Source organism: Lacerta agilis, chromosome 3, assembly GCF_009819535.1.
Source record: "Lacerta agilis isolate rLacAgi1 chromosome 3, rLacAgi1.pri, whole genome shotgun sequence".
In the NCBI taxonomy this organism is placed as follows: domain Eukaryota; kingdom Metazoa; phylum Chordata; class Lepidosauria; order Squamata; family Lacertidae; genus Lacerta; species Lacerta agilis.
In genome coordinates, this window is record NC_046314.1 from 112,860,378 (window position 1) to 112,882,903 (window position 22,526).

At 43.4% G+C, this 22,526-nt stretch overlaps 1 protein-coding gene across 3 annotated transcripts; it reads right to left on the minus strand.

Moving 5' to 3' along the window:
* Positions 1-832: 832 nt before the first annotated feature.
* On the minus strand, positions 833-21,896 carry LOC117044412 (L-threonine 3-dehydrogenase, mitochondrial-like). Of its 3 annotated transcripts, none has more exons than XM_033145155.1 (9): positions 21,848-21,896; positions 11,007-11,202; positions 10,328-10,370; positions 9,843-9,913; positions 6,851-7,000; positions 6,574-6,746; positions 4,399-4,489; positions 2,978-3,247; positions 833-1,587 (listed from the first exon to the last, which is right to left on the minus strand). In XM_033145155.1, the coding sequence occupies exons 2-9, from the start codon at positions 11,188-11,190 to the stop codon at positions 1,439-1,441; spliced, it is 1,131 nt and encodes a 376-aa protein (XP_033001046.1). In that variant the 5' UTR covers positions 11,191-11,202; positions 21,848-21,896; the 3' UTR covers positions 833-1,438. The 3 variants fall into 3 exon arrangements, with proteins under 3 accessions (XP_033001046.1, XP_033001044.1, XP_033001045.1); XM_033145153.1 differs by having other exon boundaries at positions 11,007-11,199; positions 21,837-21,859; XM_033145154.1 differs by lacking the exon at positions 21,848-21,896 and adding an exon at positions 14,485-14,535 and having other exon boundaries at positions 11,007-11,199.
* Positions 21,897-22,526: the final 630 nt, after the last annotated feature.

Below are 22,526 nucleotides of genomic sequence, written 5' to 3' on the forward strand. Positions count from 1 at the left end.
CTTGTACCTACTGATAAAGGGGGAGGGGGCTGCAGTAGATATCCCACATGTCAATATGTATTTCTTATTATGAATGAAGATGCTGAATGCAAGAAGCCTACTGGATCAGGCCAAACACATCTGTGTGGTCCAGCATCTTACTTTCCACAGAGGTCAAGCAGATGACCCCAAAGTCTACAAGTGAGACATAGCCCTTTCCTGCTGCTGCTGCTGTTGCTGCTGCCTCCTGGCAACTTGTATTCAGAAATACATCATCCCTGAACCAGTGCCAGGGGCAAGAGAGAAAGATAATGCATGCAGTTTGGTTAAAAATGCCTCTCCCATGCCAGCTTCTCCCCACCCCATATTTTGAGTGTCTAAAATATCAAGCCTACAGACATGGTCCAAAAGGATTGCCAAGTGAAAGATGCTAATATAACTATATTTCTAACTCTCAAGGAAATTTTCGTCCCTAAATGGCCAAAATAATCTGCAACAGCCTAGAACATCTGGAGTTGGCATCAGCCATTATTATTATTATTATTACTACTACCAATTAAATTTGTATACCATCCTATACCCGCAGCCATGTTATCCAAAAGATGAATAAACATTGTTCTTATTTTGCAAGGGCAGATCTAATGTTGATTTTTAAGATTGCACCCCATGATCAACACAAATGAACGCTCAGTTGACTGGCAATGTGTGCTTAAGGTGAGCCCCACAGATGACCTGTTCACCCCATAGATTGATTCCATTCTCCCCATAATGATCACCCGCTGTCTATTCCCATTATCGTAGCAGCTTCAGGGTTAAGACCACAATGTATAAATCATCCTCAGCACCCTCATCAATGTATCAACTGCAACCTGGAATAAAGACTCAAGGAGATTTGCACATAAAATAATTTAAAAGTCAAGAACGCAAACACATTTAAAACAAGGTGAAAACAGGATGAAGTAAAGACTCATTTATCCAGCTGGGAAAGACTATCGGAACAGAAATATCCCCAATTGTTTCCAGAAAGTGCGGACAGTGAGAGCCTGTAATATCTCTATGTGAATACAATTCCACAGAATATCATCCAGTAACTAAGCCAAATATTTTATGACATGGAAGAGATACTCAAGAGGGAGAATGAATGTCCCTGTGAACATCTGCTGGAGCCTGAGGCAAACAAGTTGCACATTATGAGACAGGAATGGTGTTTTTTCTGTGAAACCCAGGAGCTACACAGCATTCAGAAGTGCTTTTGAAATTATCTATGTATACGGTGTGTGTGCGCACAGGAGATGGGGGGCAAACAGGAAGAAAAATGAATGGAGAGATGAGCAAGCCTTCCTAGAAGATGATGTTCTGATGCTGTGCTGCTTCAAGACTTCAAAACAGATGAACACTCAGTATGGCTCTGCCCAGGTCTTGCCAGCTGATCACTTGAGGCTGCACCACACCTGGAGAGTCAGTTGACCTGGGCAACCCTGGAAATGGAGCGGGCTGAGTCAAGGAAGTTGAACATGGTGTTCACCAGGTCTGGTAGATCATAATCGTGTTTCCATCCCCAATCTTGGCGAGCATTGCTGTCGTCAAAAATCATCGGCCAACTGTCAGCTATAGCATTGGAAAAAGACAAAACAGAATTGTGTCATAAGGAAATTCCTCCTCGCTTTATGCTTAATTCAATAACTTCAATGGCTCTCCCCACCCCCCCAAAAAACCCAGGTTTGCATTTCTCCTTCTAAAAGAAAAAAAAAAAAGGAACAGCAGTTTCAAGAGGGAGAAGTTTTGAAACAGGAAAGCATCAGGGAGGGGAGAGGGCACAAATCTTCTCTCATCTCTTTACCAAAAAATAATGTTCCAAAGCAGGCATCCCCAAACTCGGCCCTCCAGATGTTTTGGGACTACAATTCCCATCATCCCTGGCAACTGGTTCTGTTAGCTAGGGATGATGGGAGTTGTAGTCACAAAACATCTGGAGGGCTGAGTTTGGGGGTGCCTGTTCCAAAGGGAGGAGTTTCCTTCTTTCACTGGGATCTATATTATATACAAGGTATTTGTAGGTCTGTTTGTGATGGTAAATATGTCTCTGGAACCCAGCCCCCTCCTTCATTTGAAAGTCACCTCCTTCATGAAGTGGAAAAAGCTTCTGCCTGGGTTCAAAAGCACACATTTTCCCACTTGGCCCAAAGTAAAGCAATGTTCACTTGGCATTAACTGAGGATGTTGCCTTTGGGGTGCGGGGAGGAAGACAAGATTCTTGTGGCCCTGAAGGTTTTCACTGGAATGCGTTGCACATTTTATGATGACGTTTTACTATTTTGTAAAATCCAGTGGTTGCTGTACCATTTTGAGGCTCTGCTTCCCACATCCTAGTACATCTTTTAATGCTTTCCTGTCTCCCAAGATTTGAGCATCCCCATTGCCTATATAGCACCAGACCTCTGCAGAACACCACACACCAACTCTTCTTAGCAGGTGAACGAACGCTCCTCTGATTGATCTGACTCTTACATTGCTCACTACGGATAAAATATGACATGATCCACCTGTAAGACTCCTGTCTTGTTTTCAAGATAACTTACAAAGTCAGACCTTTGGATCTGCTGAGCCCACTGTATGCCAGTTGACAGGAGACCACCAGCTGAAAAGTGTTTTTCAAGGCACATCCTTGCTATCTAAGGTTCCCACCTTCACTTAGCAACTTTTAAGTACTACTTAGATCAGCTTTAACCAACCTGACGGCCTTCAGAAGTTGTGGGTTACAGCCATGTTGGCTGGGGCCAATGGAAGCTATAGTCCAAAAGTTCTGGAAGACACCAGGTTGGTGAAGCCTAGTTACATCCATCATGCCTTGACCCAAAGTGCCAGTGCCATTCATTTGAAAAGGTACAATGGGATAGAGCCAAGACGAACACCCAGACCCAACTGCACCTAGCCTATTTTAAGACCCAGCAACAAGATGAACACACATTGCAGCGAAAGATCAGAGCCCAGTACTGACCTATGGCTTGTCTGACAGCATCTACTTTGTAGGCAACTTCAAGTTCTGGAATATGCTTCTGGACCTCTTGAACCAGCTCCTCGGGAGTAAAACTCATAGCGCTGATGTTGTATGTCCTCATGCTCAGCCCTTCAGCAGGGGCTTCCATGATCTCCAAGGTAGCTCTCAGGCAGTCATCGATGTACATCATGGGGAGGCGGGTGTCTGGTTTGAGGTTGCACTGGAACTTGCCCGTCTTCATCGCATCGTGGAAGATTTGGACGGCGTAATCTGGAGACGAGGAAAGTTAAACACAATGCTAACAGATAATGCAGCTGTAAGAAGAGCCTTTCCGATGAGGCCAATGGCCCATCTAGTCCAGTGCCCTGTTCTTACAATAGCCGGCCAGATACCTACAGGAAGCCGGCAAGCAGAGCCCAAGCAATAAGATCACTATTTCTTCCTGCTGTTTCCAATAACTGGTATTCGGATGCATTCTGCCTCCAACAGTGGAAGCAGAGCGTAGCCACTGACAGCAGTCACCTGCATTAATTTGTCTACTCCTCCTGTAAAGCCATCCAAGCAGATGGCCATCTCTGTCACACACAATGAAGGAGCTGCTGAATGCCTCTCTCTCCTTGTTGTTCATCTTCCCTTACATACCAGTCTCCCCTAACAGTTGAGAAGAACAAGTAAAATTACCAACTAGGGCAAGGATGGAGTCTCCTTCTTTGGAGGTCTTTAAGCGGAGGCTTGGCAGCCATCTGTCAGGAATGCTTTGATAGTGTTTCCTGCTTGGCAGGGGGTTGGACTGGATGGCCCTTGTGGTCTCTTCCAACTCTAGGATTCTAAGGATAACCAGGCAGAGGGCCTTCTTGGCAGTGGCACCCGCCCCTGTGGAACGCCTTCCCACCAGATGTCAAGGAAATAAACAACTATCTGACTTTTAGAAGACATCTGAAGGCAGCCCTGTATAGGGAAGTTTTTAATGTTTGATCTTTTATTGTGTTTTTAATATTCTGTTGGGAGCCGCCCAGAGTGGCTGAGGAGGTACAGCTAGATGGGTGGGGCATAAGTAATAAATTAATTATTATTAATAATAATATCTACAGTTATTAACATGAGGACCTCCAGATATTGTGGACTACACCTCCCATTAACTCTGGCCACTGACCATGCTGGCTGGGGTCAAGGGGAGTTGGAATCCACAGAAGGTATCACATCGGCTAGTCCTGCACTAGAGAAATAAATATAGGATGATAAGCAACGGCTGGAGTGTTTATGTGTGAGAGATACCTATTCCCTCCATCGTTCCCTTCTCCTATGGCACATTAAATGTTCTGCCATGATCGAAAGCAAGACCCCCATTTCCCCCACCCTTAGTATCACTATTGTATTTTATAGGCTAACTTAATCTGTCCAAGCAGCACTGGCTCCCTTACCAGTTGTTCCCCCACCAGGCTGGGAATCAGCTGAGATAATACCAGGGTATCTTAGGCACCGGAAGTCTAGTCCATACCTGTAATGGTAATACTGAACAAGGAAAGAAAATATACAATTAGCTACAGAAAAGCAATGACAAACTTAGACAGCATCTTTAAAAGCAGAGACATCACCTTGCCGACAAAGGTCCGTATAGTTAAAGCTATGGTTTCCCCAGTAGTGATGTAAGGAAGTGAGAGCTGGACCATAAAGAAGGCTGATCGCCAAAGAATTGATGCTTTTGAATTATGGTGCTGTTGGAGACTCTTGAGAGTCCCATGGACTGCAAGAAGATCAAACCTATCCATTCTGAAGGAAATCAGGCCTGAGTGCTCACTGGAAGGACAGATCCTGAAGCTGAGGCTCCAGTACTTTGGCCACCTCATGAGAAGAGAAGACTCCCTGGAAAAGACCCTGATGTTGGGAAAGATGGAGGGCACAAGGAGAAGGGGACAACAGAGGACGAGATGGTTGGACAGTGTTCTCGAAGCGACTGACATGAGTTTGGCCAAACTGCGGGAGGCAGTGGAGGATAGGGGTGCCTGGCGTGCTCTAGTCCATGGGGTCACGAAGAGTCGGACACAACTAAACAACAACAACAAATTCTGGCAACTCTGGCTACCTGGTGTTAGCAGCTTCTTAAAATGTTTATAGAGGAAATTAGGGAAACAGACTGATTTTAGGAGCAAAAAAGGGACATTTGCTGCAACTAAGTCTTGTGGAACCTTCAAAACTAAGATTAATTGTGGCTGAGGATAGCATTTCACAACCTATCAGCTATTTTTGTTTAATTATTTAAATTTATATCCCTGCCTTTCTTCCACCAAGGAACCCAAAACAGTGTACATGCAGGTCCCACTTTCCGAATGCTCATGATGTGAAAAAGCAATTATCCAACGTGAGGAACTGGTACCTAAACCTCGCTATGCACATCACAGATTCAGCTATCAGAGCAGATGGAGTTTTCTCACTTTCTTACTTGTTTATGTTATGCTAAATTGTGGCAGCCATATGGGGGGGGGGGAGCAACCATGCAAGGAGATTGGACAAACCAGTTTTTCCCCTTGTCTCTTCTTTGCTGTTTGGCTGCAGCCATTTCAGGAAGAAACCATGGAGGGAGCAGGGAGAGACACTGGACAAATCACGGATTAGAAATGTTCCCATAGGAAATATTGGAAATTGTCAGCTTGCTATGCAAACACTTGCCTAACAAACTCTTTCCTAGGGATGCATTGTGTCCAGAAAGGGGGACTTGCATGTACATGCAGTTCTCAGGCAATCAGCCCATCCACAAACCAACCAGAGCCAGACCTGCTTAACTTCAGCAAGGTGGTGGCCTCGTGTACCTTCATAAACGTAGCTAGTGTCATTGGTAATACAGGAGTTTGTTGTTTACATTATCTCTCTCAGAATGGAAAAAAGGCCTGAAAAGTTAAGAATGTCAGTCCAGATTTCATGGAGTGGGAGGAGAGAGGGAATGTTGCACAGTGCATGTCACATTTTCATACAGTCGTACCATGGAAGTCGAATGGAATCCGTTCCGAAAGTCTGTTCGATTTCCAAAACATTCGGAAACCAAAGCATGGCTTCCGATTGGCTGCAGGAAGCTCCTGCAGCCAATCGAAAACCGTGGAGGATGTGCGGCTTCTGAAAACCGGAACACTCACTTCCGGGATTCGATCATTGGGGAGCCAAGGCATTTGAGATCCAAGGTTCGACTGTACAGTGGTACCTCGCTAGACGAATTTTCCTATGGGCTTGCCTCGCAAAATGAAAAATTTTCGCGATTCCCCCCCCCCCGTCAAACCACTCTTCCCCCATTGGTGCTTCACATGACGTAATTTTCGCTATACGACAGCACTCGCAGAACGAATTAATTTCGTCTTGCGAGGCACCACTGTACTGGGATTTGATGAATTCTCTTGGATTAAGATGCCATTGGTACAGGTAATTTAGAAACAAAACACAAGAAATTCATTTAAGCAACTTTAAGCACTTCCATTCAGCAACGTACTGCTTTTAGTAGCATTCGCTGTCCATCCACAACACCACAGACAAATGTTCATGAAAGGGGAACCACCTCCAGATATTGAAGGGGGCTGGAGGCGTCTGCATAAGGAAAGGGCAACTCTTACTTCTCCCATGAGCTCAGCATGAACTTTGGAAACACCGTAGATTGTCCTTGGCCTCTGGATGCAGAGATCGGGAGTTGGGTTCCTAGGGGACGTGGGTCCAAATGCTCCAATTGTGCTGGGGACAAAGAGTCTCAAGCTGTGCTCAGCAGCAATATCAAGAATGTTGTGCAATCCTGGGAACAGCAAACAGAGTTATCAGGCTTGAAACCAAGCGTTAACACTCCCAGAGGGAGGCAGGAACAGCTAAACAAACAATATGAAGCAAGCTGACATCTACCAGTGATATTCACAGATCTTGCCAAAGGGACGTTGGCTTCTCCAACAGCGCTGAGCAAAGCACTGTAATGAAACAGCCACGTAATCCGGTTGTTCACCACTATCTCACGAAGGTTCTTGTAGTCCAAAATGTCAGAGTAGATGAAAGGACCTAAGAGGAGGAGGAAGGTGAAAGCATGAAGGTAAGAGGCACTGTAAGAACCTACAAACTGGAGACAAAAGCATGTTGACGGTAAACAGAATCTCAAGGAATTGCATTCTCATGTTCCTTGCGGAACACTGCATGTGTAACCAACTTCATACACAAGTGTGTGCATCCTTTCAGAATGATCCATTACAAACAGGTGCAAAACTGTTCCGACCATGATGTTATGCAACATCAGTCGCACATGTAAATCAGCAGATGTCCATGGCGGTCACCCCCAAACATACATACATCTACTGCATAGCAGCTAGGCCAAGTTTGACACTCATTTCACAGTTGACCGAGACACTGTTTGAAACACCACAAGAACTGCAAAACTGATCTCGCCAGAGACCTTCAAAGTATAAAAAGATGAGTGCATGCGCAACAAAGCCAAGGACAGCTTAGCTACAGCATCTCCAGCTCTTGAAACACTATGCAGTGTTCACAGAGCCAGATCTCATTTGATGCAAACGTTTTGCTTCGTTTGAGCGCCCACTTGGAGGATCTTTTCGCTTTGATCAGTTTCCTTCTGTACCAGGAAAATGCCATTGACAAGGCAAACTGCATGGCAAGATTTTGAGAATAATAATAATAATAATAATAATAATAATAATAATAATAATAATAATAAATTTTTATTTATACCCCGCCCTTCCCAGCCAAAAACCGGGCTCAGGGCGGCTAACACTAATTAAAATCACAGCAAAAACATAAAAACAATCAATTTAAAATACAGATTAAAATACAAATTTAAAAATTCAAAATTAAAACTGCAGTCTCATTTCCAAATAGCCCACCAATAAAAGAATGAAGCATAAATATCAAACAGAAACCAACCCCAAGGCCAGGTGGAACAGCTCCGTCTTGCAGGCCCTGCGGAAAGATGCCAAATCCCGCAGGGCCCTGGTCTCTTGTGATAGACTGTTCCACCAAGTCGGTGCCAATACCGAGAAAGCCCTGACTCTAGTTGAGGCCAACCTAGCATCCTTGTGGCTCGGGACCTCCAAAATATTATTATTTGAGGACCTTAAGGTCCTACACGGGACATACCAGGAGAGGCGGTCCCTTAGGTACGAGGGTCCTAAGCCGCAATGTTTCAGGCATATGAGGAAAAAGTTTCCCACCACACCATTTACAAAATTAGTAGCTTGGTTAAACTGGTTACTTCACTTTTTGTGTGCTGTGATAAGCATGCAAGGGATCTATAGCTGGGGAAACCACTAAGCTGGCCTGTCAATACCACATGCATAACCACTGAAGAGATGGTTAAAATATAGAGCTGCCTGCATGGAATACCAGGAATTTCTTACATGCCTGGGGTCACTATGATAAAGGTTAACAATATACCCTAAGCTGGAAGCAGACAATAGCTTTTAAGAAATTTAAAAGGGTGATAAAAACCATTGTTTTCCACTGGAATACACACTCATTTATTTTTCCTGCCCTTGGCTACTGTCAAACAGGATTTACAAGGTTCTGAAGTACTGCAAAACCCTGTGAACCAAAAGCAGCAGTGGAATGAGTGAGTACACCACAAATTAGGATGTCTCTTCATTCCACTTTTCAACTCTATAGCCTCTCTTCAAACCAGGACATCACACTGTTGCCTGTTCAGCATGATTAGATATGACATAAATTTATTTATTTTTTATTTTTATTTTTTTATAAGAATTTTATTGGCTTTTTTTCAGAACAAAGAACGACAAAACACGTACAACACACAAACATAACAATCAAAACATAATAAAAAACAAATATAACCCCAGTAAAACACCAATAATTCTTTTTCTTGTTTAAAACAAAAAAAAAAAAATTCTTGTTCGAATCAATACTGGGTGACTTCCCCCATTTTCTCTCCTTTGGTTCCAATTTCCATTTACTTTAATAACTTCTCATCTCTGAAATTCAAATCATCCAAAAAAGAAATCTAAACATACTTTTCAATACTTAATTCTAGTTCAAACTAACCTATTACTTCTTAACTAACATCTTACATCTTATTTCACTTAAACTGCTGCAAATAAAAGAATTCAGATATCTCTTCTCTAGTTCAAAAACTTAAAATCTTAACACACCGGCTTCAGGGTACCATAATAAACCATCCTAATTATATTTTAGATATTTCACCCTATCCCTTTTCTAACCATTTTCTTTCGCCATCTCGGGGTCTCCCCCCAGACATTCCTCCATCTTACACCAAAACCATTTTTCAGAATGTCCTCTTTCCTTATAAGTCCACAGTTCCAGACGCAGCCTATAACAGTCCTTACAGGGAGCATCAGGGTACACGAATCATCACCTTCCAGCATCTCCGCTTCAAAATTCCGTTCATCTTCTAATCGTAGATATACAAATCTTTCCCCCATCATTCCTGGGCTCTCACCCCAGAAAATGGATATAAAGATATGACATAAATTTAATGTACAGGTGTCCTTTGGTTTGTTTACCATTTATGTTCACACAGAAATAAGCGAGTCAGTTCAATTGCTGTTGCACTAGCATCAACACAAACCCTTTCTAGCTATACTGCATACATGTTGGCTTTGTTTTATGGAAAATATGAAAACTGTTGAGCAAATATTCTTTCAACACACATATACCATTATTTTAATATGCCAAATGCCTATTTTTTTATTAACACTGCAGTTTAGGTCAGCAAATTCAGGTGAACTGGAAGAAACAGGAAGGTGAGATATAGCATATATAACTAAGTTTTCAAGATCCTTTGCCAAAGAGGATCACTGCTGCTGGAATGTAATCATAGTGTGGCTCAGTGTGGCTCTCTCATCATAATCTGGTCACTTACCGCTATGAAAGACATTATCAGGGGGCTTCCTAATATCCGATAGGATTACATTGTTCTTTCCAAAGCGTTTTCTAGAGAAGACAGAAAGATTAGACTCAGAACAGCTCTTCTGAATTCATTTTAATTAGCATAATAGGTTCTGGACAAGACTCTTTGAACAGAACTAGTTTTGCTAGGTGATGGGCATTCTAGTCCAAAGTTCCTGCTCTCTGAAATAGCAGCATTGACAACCCTCCAGCATTAGAAAACATCAGCCGACGACATATGGATTCAGTTTTGTGATCAACCCAGATCAATGTACAATGCAATCTCCGTTGCCTCCCTGCTTTCCCCCCCGGGTGCAACTTTAGAATTGTGAGTGAGATGTATGTACCTGATTTTCACCTTCTAACTGCAAGTAAATGTGATCATTCATGGGAAATCTTAACCTGTATCTTCAAAAAGGGCACCAGAACTTCTAATTGTAAATAGAAATTACAGCTTACCTCAAGAGCTTAGCAAGTCCTACTCCAAGCTGGCCAAGTCCCCCTAAAAAGCAAGATTAAATGTTTACAACACCTGAAATAGGTGGGTATCTGAAGAAGTGTGCATGCACACGAAAGCTCATACCAGGAACAAACTCAGTTGGTCTCTAAGGTGCTACTGGAAAGAATTTTCGATTTTGTTTTGAACACCTGAAATGTTATGCCTTATAACAACATAAATAAAAATACTTTATGTTCTGGATGCAGAGACTCAGAACTTCAGACATAATTAACAGCAGCCATCAGAGGAAGCTACGGATGGGTTATTTACTTGAGTGACTTTGACATGCACAAGAATGACCTGTAGCATACAAATCCTCAGACCTCAGAATTACTACCTCACGAAACATTGGCATCTCAAGAGAGCTTTGGCTCGAGAAAAAAGTGGCAGATGATCCATCATCTACAATAATCAGATGGAGGCTGAACCCTCTTTTTTCAGGACTACATTTGGAGCAATGCTCCTGTTCTCTACTTTGGCTCAGTGGCCTGGAGTGAGGTAGAATGGACAGGCCAATGTGTACAAAGGGATAAGGGCTCCAAGATGGTTCACAGTGTTCCTCTAAACCAGCATTTGCATATAATCAGATGAATATCAATACATGTGCCCTGATACAAAGAAGCTTAACAGCAGGCTGACCTGTAATTAACACCCGCGGATGGTCGGATTCCGAGAACGACACTGAGTGAAAGCTGGCGTCGGAAGCTACCTGCCGTGGTGAGAAACCAAGACACCTAACCGGCACAACAGCAACTTGACAGCCACAGCCAGGTTTCTGCAGCACCTGCTTGACAGCTCGGCTCAAGCTCCTCATGGCTGGCATTTTTCAAGGCTGTTGGAAGAAAAGGAAATTTTACGGTCACTAATAAGAGGTTCCACCAGCAGTCATTTTTCATAAGCGCTTCAGAAAAACCAGCTCTGTCTGAATTACCCAACGATTCATTAGCTACAATGGAAGTACTCATATACTCTCAATGGTAGAGCTGCTGGTCGATAGTACACAGCAGTCATGGCTAGTATCTATGTCAGGTTACCCCCAACCTTCGGCCATCCAGATGTTTTGGACTACAATTCCCATCATCCCTGACCACTGGTCCTGTTAGCTAGGGATCATGGGAGTTGTAGGCCAAAACATCTAGAGGGCCGCAGGTTGGGGGTGCCTGATCTATGTCCTGTATTGGAGGCAGCATGTCTTTGGATACCAGCTGTTAGGGAGAGCGTTATTGCATTCAGGTCCTGCTTGTTGACTTCCCGTGGGAACAGACTGCAGAACTAGATGGGCTTTTGGTTCTGATCCAAGATGGCAACTCTTATGTTCTTAGCATGTGCTTTGCATCTTCCCATAGGAGTCTTTCCAGGAAACCATAGGAAAATGCTGCCAGTCACAGACAATACAGTGGTGCCCCGCTAGACGAAAATAATTCATTCTAAGAATCTTTTCATCTAGCGGTTTTTTTCGTCTAGCGGTTTTTTCGTCTAGCGAAGCGGCAATGTAAACTGCGGTTTTCGCTAGACGGAAAAAAAAAAACCCCAAAAAATCGTCTTGCGAGGCAGCCCCATAGACTTTTTCGTCTTGCGGGGCAGCCTCCCGCTAGACGAATGCCTTCGTCTAGCGAGTTTTTCGTCTAGCGGGGCACCACTGTACTCATGTAGTTGGAACAGTTCGACTCTGCAACACAGTTTACTATGCGCTCAGAACACTGGCATGCCACTGTCAGAAAGGGAAGTGCCTGAATCAACACAGCGCCAGCAAAAAAAATTGCTATCCCAATATGGCAATGTGCTTGAGGGGGCTCCCTTGTTATAACTGTTTATATTTTTCATGTGAGTGATGCACTTTCTACATATGCATCATTTTGCTACATACTAATTCAGTTTTACTAGCAAACCAGAGGTTAAACGAACCCCTTTCCAGCCCCGGGAGGAGCACGGGGAGCATTTGCGCAACTAACCTACAACACTGCAGCCAGCACACTAATGTGTCGTGACACACAGTTTGGAAAGCTCTGGCCTACGCTATATTAACAACACAGCATGCAATCCAGAACATCTCTTGCACAAGGCCCATTGAAATGAACAGATGCTAGAGAAGAACGTATTATTTCAGGGACTACATTAAATCTCTACCCTGCTTTTCCGCAGCCATCAAGTTCTGCACACAGTAGAGCATGAGACATTTAATCTCAGGATTGTGGGTTTGAGCTCCATGTTGGGGAAAAGATCCGTGCATTGCAGGGGTTAGACTAGATGACCCTTGTGGTCCCTTCCATATCTACAATTCTATGATTTTATGAATCAGTTAAGATTAACTTCGATCGTAAGAGAACCCTGTATAATGTTAAGACCAGAATGAAGACCAATAATAAATCTTCACTGGTGTAATATAATAGCATAGATACTTAAAATAAAAATCACAATACATTACTGCAGTAAAAATAGAAATCATATGGCATACTAATAATATTTCTATCATAAATTCCTGTTCAAGTATGAGGCATATTTTTGAAACTTCTAAGTAACAAATAAACGCACGTACAACACAGTATTAAGTACCATGCCTGCTGGCTTGCAGCTCCTTGAAGGCAGCCAGAATCAGCAAGATCCTAGCTACACCTGTTGTCTATAAATCTAGTGCAGAGGGGTTAAGAAGTCTGACTGCAGGCTCATGCAATTCGTTAAATTTGCAGTACCTTTCCTCACAACCGCGCAAAGAATCAGGGATTGGATTAGAGAGAACACACCTATTACATAATATATACCATTTTCTTGTACACCCCCCCCACAAAATGGAATCTTGCTCAGCCTAATTTCGCTTTAATAAGTGCTCAAAGCTTACTGTTAATAAAGCTCAGACAGAAATAAATTAGTGAAGCGCATACGTTGTGGGGGTGGGGAGGTAGAAGGCCAGGCATCAAACTTATCGACACATTTTAAAAATAATAAATAATAAAGAGTCCCCCCACCTCATGTTCACACTGCAAGAATATAGCTGTCTAGGGGTCCTTTACCTTTTTACCTAGTCAACAGGTGTTCCATCTAGCTAGATGGCCAGTCTAGAAGTAAAGGGTAATTGACAGCTGAAGTCAGGCTAGGGTGAAAGCTTCACAGTCATCTTGGGGTGCCAAATTCTTGCCCCATGATGGCTGTCAGTCTGGAGTTCTTAATACCTTAGTACCCCCAGCTGTTAAAAGAAATTGATCATTTGACCTCTTTCATCTGTTTGCAAATGCATACTGAAGTTGTTGTTTTTTTTCTGTATAGGCAAAGCTCTTGCACCACGACTGCAGGTTTTCCAGCCTTATCAGGATGTTGCTCGTCTTTTGGGGAGACTGTGCACCGCAGGTGTCCTGGAAGTCTAATTTCCATCCATTATGCCTCTGGAGTTTCCCAATACCGAATGTGACTTTCAAGAAAAGTTGCTCTTATCCCATGTTTTTCTTTGTTGTAAAAGGCAGAGTTCTAATGCCCTACTCACCTAAGATCCTACACACCTCTTTACTCTAGCTTTTGATACTTGAGCTTCATATTTTTTGGACTTGCTTTGTTTCTGTGCTGTTTAAACTGTTTTTAACATTGTTTTAATTGTTGTAAGCTGCCCTGGGACACTGGAGAGGACGAGAGCTAATGATGGCTATTTCACTCTCTCAGCATCCAGTAAGAAATCCATTCTTCACACTCACACAGTTCATAATTGATTACGTTATATTGGGGTATTAAAAGATTAGAATAATAGAAAAGGGCATTAAAGTGCTTCGATAAGGTTAAAAGCTACACACCTTCTAAAGTTGATATACGTGAATACAAGAACACACATTATACTCTCAGAACTTACATAAATCCTCACATCGCCAACTGACGGAAACTACTACTTTTCATGTAGATAATAGTGCTAAGCCTTAGCACTTGAAGGAAAAAATGATACCTGTGTCTGGTTACTAAAACTCTGCTGACTGCTACACAATGACTGGGTCCCATTTAGCATCTAAGAGAAGCCATCAAACTAGAGATAATTCATTTATTCTAAATGCAACTGGGAAAAAAAATCTAAAAAGCAAATCTTTAAACAATGTCTTCCTTCCTCCCAATAAAAGTAAAAAAAATTTTTTTCTCAGCTTACCTTCCCTTCTTTGCCAGTGGCTTTGCAAAGCAAGAAGGAAAAGAAGAGGCGAGAGACATTTATAGGGCACAGCCTCTCTCCGTCAAGCCAATTGGAGTTCTCGAAAGGGTGGGAGTTGTCCATTACACAGAAAAAGGGTGTGTGAGAGAGCACATGATATCAGCACAAAACACACATCATAACCTAGGTTGTTTGATTTAAAAATAGCGTCACCACACAATGGGTACAGAGCTTTGAAGACAAGAAGCAGCAGCAATGCAGCTTTTCTAATAATACAGGGCCTGCTTGCCTGGTTCACTGGATTAATACTTTATCCTAAATTAACACCTGCAGACTATTGTTTTAATGGAAACCATCCACAGTGGCAACCTGAAGTAATGGTACTATAAACTGGATTTGTTTGGCTTAAAAAAAAGAAGAAGATAAAAACTCTCAATAGTACTTCAATTTACACAACTGGTAAACTAAAAAGCCTCTAAGGTTTAGTCTGCAATGAATATACCGGTAAGATGGATCACAAAGTATGAATGGGGAGGCAATTTTTTTTTACACTTTATACTTAAATTTATTAACGCAAACTTGATGGACCAATGGTGTGACTCATCAGTACCAGGCAGTTTCCTGTGTTCTAAAAACAAAGTTATGTAAGCCTTACGGCTGGCAGATAGGTAATAGAATTAATACTCTCTGGCTGCAGCGTGACAGATCTCCAGAGTGATAATGTAACCTAGGCACCTGCTATGCACACAGAAATCGAGAACATTTTGCATAAATTGGCAGCCCTCAGGTTCATTCAGCAACAATAAGGCTATTCAGAGAGAGTTAGGGACCCTGAAGGTCTTCTTCTGCTGTAATTAACAAATTTAGGGGAGAGGGTAGCAATTTGAAGCATGAAATCAACAGAAGGCCTCTAAAGAAACCTGAGGAACTGGACTATGACCCACCAGCTGGTTTTCTACAGAAGAAAACTGGTAGCAATAAGCATGCTTTTATGAAGGGTAACTTAAAGGACCACGTAGTTTGGTCCTTAGGTAGGTAAGCTGAATTGAAGCTTTTAAGAGCTGTAGATTCCAGTGAAAAAAATGGGGAAAACTAGAGATCGTGTTATATCTATAAACTGTAATTCTTTCTCTGATGTACCTAATAGCTGTCCAATTGAAGTTAAACACACTGCAATTTGCAGAAGCCATCCAATGGGACAATATTCACACCCAAAGTTTTCAGCATTAGAAAACTGCAAGTTAGTCCTGCAACAAAATGTTGCAGTGTGGAGTACAGTGGTACCTCGGGTTAAAGACGCTTCGGGTTACAGACTCTGCTAACCCAGAAATAGTACGTCAGGTTAAGAACTTTGCTTCAGGTTAAGAACGGACCTCCAGAACAAATTAAGTTCTTAACCCAAGGTACCACTGTTCTCCTTTTTAGGGTTCCAGATATCCAACTCCCCACCTGGCATCCCCCCCCCCCAAAAAAACCTCCTCTCACACACAATTTGCTCAGTGCTCACTGAGTTGTTTTGGGAGTTCTCTCCTGTTAGGGATTTCTACCTTTTCCCATTCCGCTTGCTATTTCTGCAAACATCGGGGCTCCCCTGAACATGCCAATACCTCCCTCTGGTGCCTGGACGGTGCCATTTCTGCTACGAATGGATTAGCAGTCAGGAAGACATTCGCAATTAGTGCAGACTCTACTACTGAGCAGAGGTCACCAACACTGCACCTGCAGGTGCCAGTGTCCACAAAGGCACACAAGGAAGGGAATCCAAACTCTGAGCTATCTTTAAAAAAAAAATCATAACCCTCCTAGAAAGAAAATTAAGCAAATGGTGCAAGCATTTTTCTAAAAAATAAAAATTAAAAAATTGTGAAATGACCCAGCCTGGCTGCTCCCACCTATCCACGATTTTAGCCAATGTGTGAAGCCAATGCAGTGATTGACGAGTTGTATTCATACCAGGCAACAGGAATCCCTGGGACCTTAAAGAGCTGCTGTTTCCCCCTCTGCTTTACTGTCCTTTTCCATTTTCTAGTAGTCCTTGGAAGCTCCATATTTTGCACTTCCTGGGGATCAAAAAATTTAGGAGGAGGAGGAGGAGTGGAGAGGAACTGACAGGACGCATTTCATTCCACTTGCAGAGAGATAGGGATGGCAGAAGAAGTGAGAAAGCCGCATTCAGCCAACCTTCTCTTCTATGTTTTTTCACAAGGGAAAAATCATTTCCAAATGCAATTTCTTTTCTCCTTAATTGATGGAGAAGTGTCGCAAAACTCACCCCACCCAACATGCTGTAAATGATCAGAGAATGCAAGAACGTTGTTCAATGGCTTTTTCCTCAACCAAAATAAAATATTTTGTGCATTATTTTTTTTGCAAACAAAGCCTGCATGGGACAGTGTGGGGATTTCTTTATAAAAAATACTACAAATTAACTCTTCCCAACTGCAATCAATGAGATTCAAAAGTACTTACTTGGGCTGAATACATATTTATTATGTCATTATTCGGGGGAGTGGGTGGCGCTGTGGTCTAACCACTGAGCCTCTTGGGTTTGCCAATCGGAAGGTTGGCAGTTCAAATCTGCACAACGGGGTGAGCTCCCATTGCTCTTTCCCAGGCAGCTCCTGCCAACCTAGCAGTTTGAAAGCATACCAGTGCAAAGATATATATGTATTGCTGTGGTGGGAAGGTAAACAGCGTTTCCATGTTCTCTGACATTCGTCATCATGTCCCGTTGCGCCAGAAGAGGTTTAGTCATGCTGGCCACATGACCTGGAAAGCTCTGGACAAACACCGGCTTCCTCGGCCTGAATTGAGATGAGTGCCGCACCACATAGTCGCCTTTGACTGGACCTAACTGTCCAGTGGTCCTTTACCTTTTACCCATGTCATTATTCTTGCAAGGCAATTTTAGACTAGACGTATTATCCATTTAATAGGATTTCATTTTTAACTTCTTGGCAGCACTGAACAGTGTGCAACGTCACCCCCATGTTTACACAGATTCTCACTTTCATGTCTCTAGGTCTATTACAGCAAGTTCCTTTCCTGGAATTGCTTTTAACACTGCAATTTCCATTTGGATTTCAAGGCACTCTTAAATTACAACCCATAACTCTTAGCTCATGACAGCCAAGTGCAAGCTTAACCTCTGGCTCACACACTGCATTGAGCAATATAGCTTCTGCAGCAGTTACTACGCACTGCCTGCAGCACAGTTAGTGGACGATTTATGGGTCTCCCATTGCCTCTTCAGCTACTGCAGGAATGAAGGGCTGCTGCAGCAACACGTGCAAGGACTTTTTTTTTTTTAATGCTGACGAAATAGAAGTTCAGAGGAAAGTGAAAGACAAACGTTGGAATTCTACATTAAGTGGCACTGAAATGAAATCCAGACCACGACGCGTTTTATTTCTGGAAGGCGGCAGGCAGCACCTGTGCCATTAATTTCCATGCAATTTGATACCTGAACTTTGCAGGACTTTTGCAAAGTGCAAAATCAAGCATAGTTTGTTTTCTCTTTTTAAGCCCACATTGCGAGCATGTTCGCACTTCTATCTCAACAACGTCTTCACTGGCTTAGTCATGTACACAGAACAGAAAGTGGCAGGATCCCCAAGGACATTCTCTGCAGGGAGCTGGCTTCAGGGAGTAGGCCTGTTGGCAGACCAACTCTGTGTTACAAAGATGTATGCAAACATGACATGAAGGCTGGCATGATCAACCCTGCCGTGTGGGAATCCCTTGAAGACAACCACAGTGCCTGGAGACGGAATCAGGGACCAGGAGAAGTGACTGCAGGGATGATATGCAGCAGCACAACTGGATACCTTGATCTGCCCCAGCTGCAACAAAACATGTCTCTCCCTTCCAACAGTTTGACTTCACCCCCATTGGTGCACTCTTCCTTGTCTCTTGGGACAGACAGTTGCCACCTCACATTTCCATTAATGGCATAGGCCTCCTACAGCACAACAGGATGCCACGTTGAATGCAATCCAGAGAAAGTGGTTGTGCTCTCATCCCATTAAAATGAGTGTAACTTAAATTATTAACTAGCAACTTGATAAAGTGGGAATTCGACACAATTAACTACAGTATACACATATCTATTGCACATTTTAATGGCAAACTCTGGAATATAAGAGGAAAACTCCCTCTCCTCTGCACCTGCAATATAAATATTCTCATTGGGAAGCTACAATTTGCCCTAGATTCTTAAGGCATATGTTTGCAGTTAGGGGAGGGGGGAATATGAGGAAAGTTGGTATTAGCATTATGCAACTCCCTCTGAAAACAAAAGTTTCACCAACATGAGGAGTGAACTCATGGCCTTGTTAAGTCATTGCCTCACCTCACCTTGAGGACACGAGATGAAAATTGTAAAGTATTGTGTAAACGGAATAGTATTACAGAAATAATCCTCTTTCTACACTGGGTGCCCAAATAGGACAGGGAGAAATAAAGGTGGTTTCCTTACTTTCTTAAAAATAAAAACATGAAGAGAAAAAGCAATAGCTTTCCCAAAATGCCCAAACAGACTACAGGCTACACATGTACACTGCTCTCCTGTGACCACGCTGCCTCAGCAGCAGAAAGCACCATAAAGCACCATGCAGGCAACTTATTATTGACCAAGTTTAGACTACTGTATAGGGAAAGATGAGAAGAGAAGACTCCCTAGAAAAGACCCTGATGTTGGGAAAGATGGAGGGCACAAGGAGAAGGGGACGACAGAGGATGAGATGGTTGGGCAGTGTTCTCGAAGCTACTAACATGAGCTTGGCCAAACTGTGGGAGGCAGTGGAGGATAGGGGTGCCTGGCGTGCTCTGGTCCATGGGGTCACGAAGAGTCGGACACGACTGAACAACAACAACAAAATAGGGAAAGAAGTTGCCTACTGCTTGCCTGCCTTCAGCCTGGGGCAGTACAGGAGAAGAGTCCAGCTGAGGGGAAAGTATGAGACCTGTGCCCAAGCCCCTGACTCCATTGGATTCTTAAAGCTCCAAGGGGACCCACACACACATGCGCACTTACACACACACTTGCACACACACATCAGTTTAAAAGGCTCTTGGAGGTGAGAAAAGCTTTTGGGGAAGCTTGCCTTCAAATGTACTCCCACATTCCTGGACCAATTCCCTCCCCAGCAAAGACAACACTAGCTTTCCTGCAGCCTCATCTTTCAAGAGCTGGCTGCTATGGAGGAGGAGGAGAATGTGAGCAAGGAATAGTCCATGCATCCAGCTAGGAAGGCAGGACCCACAGCAGCAAGGGAAATAAATTAGCCAAAGGTTTCAAAGGGAGATGAGCTTCACACATCTTACTTGCTGCCCTTCACATCTGCAGCCAATGTGTAAGACTTTTAAGACTTTTTCTCTGTAGAAGCATACCAGCAATTTGACCACATGGGATGGTGCTACTTAGCTGCCCCTGTGCAGAGGTGGACCAGCTGGACCTCAAGAGGGTTGCGTTTCAGGATGGGGAGAGATAAAGTCAGGCATGATGCAGGAGGTGATAACAAAACATCTTGGCTTGCTGGTCTATGACTGTAATAAAGTTTTGTTATTATTATTATTAACATCTTGGCAGCCAGGTTATTGAGAAAAAGGAAGTGAACTGCAAGCAGGTTACCCTTTGCCCTTTAAGCTACTCTCTGAGACCTTTTAACTTTTTGCACTAATTTAACAGCAATCTGGTGCATGGGGCAGGCAAACAGACTCTACTCATCCCAAGAGTGTGTTTCAGGATGGGAAGAGAGAAGCTGAGCACGCTGCAAACACCAGTGATGCACTGGTGTCTGTGGAGGTCACCTCAAATGTATCCATTTGGTGTCTCCCCTTCTAGGACTCCATTAGGGAACAAGGACTGTGGCCCTGCAAAAGTGGCAGACGGGTGGCAGAAGGACTTTCAGTGACAGGTATTAGAGGACAGAGAGAATCTCCTGTCTGTGAGGGTCTATCATGGGGCACAGAAAATAAGGGCTAGAGAAGTGCATGCACTTGTACAGTACATCCTTTCTGCACTTTACAGATATCTTGCTGTTGATTTGGTATGAATAATCTTCTAAGCCTCTGTCTTAAGCCTCATCCCCTACTGAAACGGAGCCTAAAAGCAGATCCACAACATAAATTTAAAGCACATGAGTTCTGGGAACTTTAGTTTAAGGGTGCTGGGAATTGCAGCTCTGAGAGGGAAACTACAGCTCCCCAATATTCTTTGGGGGAAAGTGTTTTAAATGTTAATGGAACACACATGCCTTCTGCCACCTCCAGCTCCCAACATATTAAATTTTCAAGACTGTGAGCACCTCAGGGCAGGGACCCACACTTTTTGCCTCTGCGCTGCAAAGCACCAGGAATAAGAAAGATTGCAACATGAAGGACTGGGGGTGCTATTCAGCAAGCAAGGTAGGACTCCTTCAAAACAATAACCAAAATAAAGCCGCATAGAAGATAAAATAAAATGCCACCTGGAGACATACATCAGGGAAGAAAGGGGTTTGCTGGTTGTTGTTGTTGTTTTTTTTTAAAGGGAGCGCTAAGATTTTTCAACCAAAACAAAACAGCATAGATAATAAATTTAAAGAAAATGTAATTTCAGTACATTTGCTGCTGAGACAGAGAGATTGAGATTGCTGAAAAATCTTAGTCATTCCATTGGGAGGGGAAAACAAAGAGTTCAATAAGATTACACCACAAAAAAGCCAGCCAAGAAAACAAAAACCCTTTGTTCTTTCCTTTTTGAAACTTACCATTTTATTCTGATCTTTGTTGTTAGCCACCCTATAAATACTTCAAAATTATTATTAATTTCGTGTCTATACCACTTTTAATTAAAAAACAACAACCCAGCATCAAAGCAGTTTACAACCTACATTAAAGCACCTAATAAAACAACCCAGGATAAAACATTACAGAAGAAAGTCAAGTATAACGTATTACATTCAAAATGCATTCTTGTTCTCTCTCTGTGTGTGTGCACGTTTAAAGAAAAATACATAATTGTATCCAATAAATGCCCAGGAGACAGTGGAGGCTTCATGGAAGTCAGAGCAGCGGGTGGAAGGGATGACGAGGCTTACCTCTGAGCATGTGCAGAGACCCTCTCCTAACCCCCCCCCCAAGAAAAAAAAACCCTCTTAAATTGAGGTGGAGCCTCTGGGGGTCGCACCACGTCACTGGTTAAGAAAATATGGTATTTTGAAAAGTCGAGTATTCGGTTTTTGTTGTATTGTGTTCCCGTTTTGTATTTTTTTCTGTTGCGAACCGCCATAACAAAATAAAATAAAAGGAGAGAAAGGAACAAAGGACGGTTCTGAAGAGAGGAAATAAATACGTGCTCCCTCACTCACCTGCTTTCTTTCTTTCTTTCTTTTTATTTGCCTCCCCTCACACGCGACCAAATCCTTCCCGCTCCTTCTCCGCCGCCTCACGACCCACCTGACGCAACGGCTCCGGCACCTGCCCTTATATAGCCTAGCGCCGGCTCGAGGCGCCCCGCCCTCCGGCTCCTGCCTCCTGATAGGCTGATGTCGGGCCGCCGCCTCCCTCCCCCGCCGCGCCTCCCTCGACGTAGCGGAGGGAAAGCGGACTTGGCCAATGAGGGGGCGCTGCGCCGGCAACTGCCGAGCCGCGCGGGGTTACTATGGAAACCGCTTGGCGGCGGCCTGGCAGAGGCTGCGCTGCTATAAAGAGAAGGCCGGATCGGGAGTGACGTCAACCCCACACCTGCCGCCGTCAGCGCCTTCTCCTCCTGACGTCATTTTTGAAGGTTTATAAAGGCAGGGCCACCTGGAAAGGAAAAGGGGTGCTGCTTGGGTGGGTGGCAGACAAAGAGTAAAAAGGGAAGCGGATCCAGTTTTAGCATTTCTTACAACGCAGAAGCTCAGCATTTAGGAAGGACACCCCCCCACACACACACAAAGGGTCATCTAGTCGACCCCCTGGCAATGATGGAAAAGTCCTGACAGTTTGGAATCTCCTTCCTTGTAACTTGAAACCATTGCTTCTGGTCCTACCCTCTAGAGCAGGAGTGAAACAAG

Excerpts from the sequence above, each read along its gene's own strand:
- LOC117044412 (XM_033145155.1), bottom strand. The coding sequence starts at position 11,190 with ATGCCAGCCATGAGGAGCTTGAGCCGAGCTGTCAAGCAGGTGCTGCAG. Across the intron at positions 9,914-10,327 it reads GGACTTGCTAAGCTCTTGAG|AAAACGCTTTGGAAAGAACA; the intron begins GTAAGCTGTAAT and ends TGTCTTCTCTAG. Across the intron at positions 4,490-6,573 it reads ATGCTGAGCTCATGGGAGAA|TATTACCATTACAGGTATGG; the intron begins GTAAGAGTTGCC and ends TTCCTTGTTCAG.